The sequence below is a fragment of the Diprion similis genome, chromosome 2, assembly GCF_021155765.1.
Source record: "Diprion similis isolate iyDipSimi1 chromosome 2, iyDipSimi1.1, whole genome shotgun sequence".
In the NCBI taxonomy this organism is placed as follows: Eukaryota; Metazoa; Arthropoda; class Insecta; order Hymenoptera; family Diprionidae; genus Diprion; species Diprion similis.
In genome coordinates this window covers 13,842,140-13,847,940 of record NC_060106.1, presented here as the reverse complement: position 1 = coordinate 13,847,940, position 5,801 = coordinate 13,842,140, and the positions used below count along the sequence as shown (strand labels likewise).

Below are 5,801 nucleotides of genomic sequence, written 5' to 3'. Positions count from 1 at the left end.
TAATTATTATTTTTTTTTTTTTCCTGTTTGTTTTTACGCCAAAGGGAAACAACGACAAGACGATAAAGGCCAGCTTCTATGTATATAATTTACGGAAAACCAAAAAACAAATTTTAAAAAAGATATAAGAAATAATAATGGAAAAATAACACACATCGAAGATTAGAAGAAAAAAAAAAAAATTGCTTTTACGTATTTAGTTGAGCATCGCACATCGTCAGCCCGTGTGATTTTTTTTTTTTTACTCTCTATAGCTCCTCCAGCATCCATCGTTGTCGTTGTTTTTCTTTCGCCTCCCCCATATTTCTGTCTCTCTTTGTACTACAACAACGTGGTCCCTTGATGTCGGTATAACATCATGCGAGGCTGTACCACAATATTTTGCCTCATTACCGTCTACGAAGAAGGTACAAACATGGAATTACCAGGTATACTTGCTTAATGATATTATATACCTGAACATTGTTTACGAAATCGTCGAGTGCCAAAATTGCCAAACGATCTGTTATTAAAGTGGCTGCACAAGACATATATATATATATATTACTATGCACAAAAAAAAAAAAAAAAAAAAAAAAAAGAAACGAACTGGACTTCTACTCTGGAATACAGTATGAAAAAAAAAATTTGCCAATTTGTAGACCGTTTTACAGTAAAGCTCGTCGCTCGATTCGTCATACAAAAACTATACGAGTAAGAAAAAACGAGGAAAGAGAGAAAAAAAAAAAAATTCAAAAATAGAAACTCGGAACTGACCGCAGCTAAAACGGCACACGGGTAATCCAATGTTGAAACGCACTCGTAACTATATACGTATATAATGCATATATATATCCTACATTAGACTTAAGAGTAATACTAAAAATACATAATGATTAGTTAATACTGTGAGAGAGAACTGCGTGTCCTGGAAAGGACCTTAGCGTCTCATGATATCCTCTATACTGAATCCTAGCTTTGGCCTAGTCGACACCGTCGTCGTCGTCGTCGTCATCGTTGTCGTCGTCGTCCTCTGGTTGGCGTGAAGACCGTTCGTGATCCTCTCGTGTTGAGTTGCGTGCCTGACGACCGGCACGGTTGCATTTACAGGAAGAACTGGGACGGTTTGTGGCTCGACCCTGAGGTCCTGGGGGACGTCCGTGTGGGTGAGCAGGTGGGTCTTCAGATTGCTCCTCTGGTTGAAGCTGCGGGAGCATACGGGACACTTGTGGGGCGATTCCTCCATGTGAAGGATCTTGTGAACGGCGAGGGTTCTGCTCTGGCAGAATCCTTTCCCGCATTCGCCGCACTTGAATGGCTTCTCCTTGCTGTGGATGTACCTGCGTTTAGAAAATTTTTGGGGAAAAAAAGAGAAAGAAAATGAGTACACGGTAAAGAATGTTCAACGATTAAAACTGATCGCGGCTTATACAGGTAGGCTATACGGCACGTCGTTAAATCGATCAGCATCGATATACAACACACTCGAAAATTTCGGTACGTTTCACGTGTGTTATATCATTGTTATGTGTAAGTTGAAAATGAAATGAGAGATCGGGTGTCATGGGACTTGATCGTGAGCAGCGTGCTCGGCCACAAGTTATAAGACCGCTCTTTTAGGGTATCGACGATCAATTTTATGACAGTTTTGATCACGGTCTCCCAACACCGTCCACCAAGGATTATACACGCTTATCGATTTTAATTATTGAAGCCTCGGTACTCGCCAACTCATCTCATGTATCATACAGATAGGAACACTCACGCACCTACGTTCAAACCTCGATCATAGACAAAAAATAACCGCCCCGATCACGCGTATAGTAGTAAACAAAAAATGAAAAATAATCCCGTTTCGTCGAGACGACATTACGAAGACGCAGGTAAAAAAAAAAAAAAAAAAAACATGAAATGTAAAATACCTACCGATGATCTCTGAGGTGATCCTGCCTCCTGAACGCCTTCCCGCAAATATCACAGCTGTAGGGACGTTCGTCGGTGTGAGTCCTCTCGTGGATGAGTAGATTGTAGCTTTTGGTAAACTGTCTGTTGCAGAACTTGCAGATAAATTGTTTCTTGGGCCGCTGTCCGGGCGATCTTCGTGTCATGAAGGATGCCGGGGGCGGAACCGGAAGCCCCGGATGTCTCGCGTGGCCCGTTGACTGCACGTGAGGATTCGGAAGCTGATGGGGAAGGGGGTGAGGATGCGCGTAAGGATGGGGGTGCGGGTGAGGATGAGGGTGCGAAACTGGCTGGGGACAGCATCCCCTGGCCGCGAGGAGGGCGGCGCCCCTTAGCCAGTGGTCGAGGAAGGCCGCGTGGTATCCGGAGGGCTGCTGCGGCTGCTGGTGGAGGTGCTGAGGCGAGCGGATCCACTGAGGCGGTGAGGCCGGGTGGTGATCGGTCCCCCCCGAAGACGGGGGCGTGTGGGGTGGCGTCAGCGGCTCCATCTTGGCCTCCGTCAGCTTCATCGGCTCGGAGAAATCGGTCGCAGGAGTGACCGGATAATCCCGACTCTTTTAACGTCTCACTGTTAGACAAACACTCTTTCGATTTATCGTTTTATATATTTTTTCCGCCTTTTTTTGAAAATATTCCGGCGATCGCGATAGGTACGTGAAGAACACACTCTGCGGAGAATCTCGGCTGTCACGATCGATCTTGTTCTGTATAGATCGTCGCAGAAAAATGCCAACACACCGTCCTGACGTCGTGTAACTGCACTCGTGCCGCGTTCGAGACTTGGAGTGATACTGACTCGGTGGTTCGGGTATCCCCGGGTACCTTGCCGTCTCCGGTAGGCGGGCCTCCCGGTCGGCAAGTCATACTCCCGTTGGCGAACGGCTTCCACAGGGGCGGGGCTTCCGACCGACGACCGGGGGCGCCGCGACGCTACCCCTGACGGTATTAACGTACATCCGACCTGAAAGACGCGAAAGACGTCCACCGATACACGCTCGTTGTCAATACACTCGCCCTCGACGACGAGGGTACTCACCAGTTGAGAGGTCGTCGACGCGCTTCTCGACGCGTATATACTGTACGTAAAACCAACATGGCGACCCGCCGGGACGTTCTGTGTCGCTGAATTGTATATGTATACATACACACACACACACACACACACACACAGGCACACAGATGTATGTACTTATACATACGTATAATATTATACGTAGCTGACGACGACGGTATTTACTGATATTCGCCGATTATTATACCGCAGCTATTATCAACCCTGGAGTCAATATATATAATGATCTTTTGTGCTGCAGCCCGTGAATACAGGTATACCTAATAGTTGTTAGTTTTTTCTTTTTTTTTCTTTTTTTTTTAAATCACGAATCGCTGTAATTATCCGTGCGAGGGATACATTCATTTGGATATTATGTTGAAATTAATATAATACAACCGAACCGCGAAATTGTTTTATTTATTTTTTCTTTGTCCCGGAGATAAGGAAAATCCGAATTTGATTTCACGATTGTGGATTTCCACGTTTATTGACTGGCTACTGCTGACTATTATGTTATATTATCTAATCGAACGACGATGCTGTACGCTGTATCCATAATTGTATTTAGAGACATGTATATAGAATTATAGAGTAATCCGTTTATCATGTCGAAGCAGTGATAATGATCGTCGTGTGAGGATATACTTAAACTCTACCTATATAGGTAATGTTATACTTTATAGACGCAGTAGAATCACGCGAGTGCTTGATAATCGGAGGTGAAGGATATATTTGCTTTTAGAATCAGCTGTATAATAGAAGCTGTATAATTACACCCGCGGAACAAGGCTCTACCAGCGGGGAGCGGAAGGTAAGATCAGGGTAAAAAATTGTCTAAAAAGCCACCGCTCCGATGGTTGGCAGGCGGACAGATAGACAGACAGTTAGCCAGATAAGTACCTTGCAGTCGAGAAAGCACCACCTCTTGCCCCGTAATTATACGAGCGGCACTTCACGGTTCTCTCATTACGAAGCATATACACTCGGTGGATATCCATAAACAATGATAACGACGGCGTGGCAGAAGCGTCAGTGAGTTCTGGTTTCTTAATTTATATTTTTTTCTCTCCCTTTCTTCGCTCTCAATTATTTCTCATCTCTTTTCCTCCCCCATCTAGTTCCGATCGCTCTCTCTCACTCTTTTAATTTTTTTTTTCTCTTCAAACCAAAAAGCTTGCCGCTGGTTGCTTCGCTGATAGGTAGGTAGGTGTGTATACATATATATATATATATATATATATATATGTATATGCAGATAACGCGCATACCTACTCGAGGATGCTGAGGGGTCGGCTGGTAGCACTTCGTAATCAGAAAAACTCCCTCACGGCTCGCTTCAGACTGAATACTGATTATAATGAGTCTGGTTTGGTTACACATGTATGTACATACATCCTACATATATATATATATATATATACCGTATTTATCCCGTTGAGAGTTTTGAGTTTTTATTTTATAAGCGCGTTAAGCTCTGACAATCTGGGGCTTAGGGACCATTCGAGTATTAGCTAACGCATTTTTTGCAAACTTTTGCATCCCTCTCCTAGCAATAACGGTTGGTAACGTTTGCTTGTTTTATCCACTATACAGTTTTTCAACGTTGGGTAAGGTTCTTTGAAAAGTTTACCGGTTAAATCGATTAATTGCCTGGGAATGGCAGATATGCCACTTAGATTCACATCATAATCAATTATTCCTACTTTATTAAATATTATTTATTTTTAATTATTAATACACATTAGCATGTTCAGTAAAACGTAAATTCGTTATTTATTGAGCATTAAATACCTTACGTATTATCTTTCTTCTTAAACGCTTGCAATGAAAATTATATTTGCTCGGATATTATTATCGAACAATTTATGCATTATCAACACCTCCTTTGAAAGAAAATTTTTTATATTTTCAAGCAGGCGGTACACGTTGGCTTTGAGCACGCACTTCGAATTTCCTATGTTAGCTAACGCTTGCCTAGCTGGAATGCCTAATACTATAGAGTATCTTTTGATAACGTTTCTCTGAATGCCCTACCCCTGTTTTAGCGTTAGCTAATACTCGAATGGCTTCTTATTGTACAGCAGGTATCGATTCTTGATTTTGTAAGCGAAGTTAGTGTCATCAATCATTCTTTCTCGTCTTCTGAAGTATTTTAATTACTTTCTTACGTAACGTATACGTATGATTATATTTCTCAATTGGGACAAAAAAGAAACGAGAAATATAGAGCGTTCCGTTTAAAATTGTTGGAAAACTAAAATAACAACACTATTTCTACATATGTAAATCCAATTCTCATACGCTTATTGTAATAGCTACCAATGAAAAAAGTAACAACACCTTAGTTTTAGAATATACACATAGATATAGTATAAAAGTATAAATACAGATATCGTTCGACCGCGTGTCGAGCTTATCTATAAATATTATCGCGAAGAATACCGAGAAAGTCGAAGATTCCAAGGTCCTTTTTTCCAGTCTACTCTCCAGATACTTACACATTATATTACACATCGGACCTTTGTGTATAGGTTGTGTATAGCTACATAAACATGGTGAATTCGGATCCAACGATCGAGGTGTAATCTATTTACAATTAGAAGCACGGCAGTTCGAGTTTTTCACAACTTCTAATCCAGGACCGTGAATAAAATCAAGCACCGATTATCGAGACATGCAGCAGCCGGTTTCCGCCTCGTCGAACGATACCGATCAGTCGATTAGTCGCGTTCTGTTCTCTGACGTTATTTCCACGCACGGTAGCAAGGCGATACGGTGAGAGCGACTCTTCAACTGAGTAGCATAC

General features: G+C 42.3%; 1 protein-coding gene across 1 annotated transcript; it reads right to left on the bottom strand.

Annotated features, from left to right (window-relative positions):
* Positions 1–788: 788 nt before the first annotated feature.
* Positions 789–2,567, bottom strand: LOC124416607 (protein odd-skipped). The gene is made up of 2 exons (XM_046897830.1): positions 1,906–2,567; positions 789–1,319 (listed from the first exon to the last, which is right to left on the bottom strand). Exons 1-2 carry the CDS (start codon positions 2,448–2,450, stop codon positions 920–922), a joined length of 945 nt encoding a protein of 314 aa, XP_046753786.1. The 5' UTR covers positions 2,451–2,567; the 3' UTR covers positions 789–919.
* Between the last annotated feature and the right edge of the window lie 3,234 nt (positions 2,568–5,801).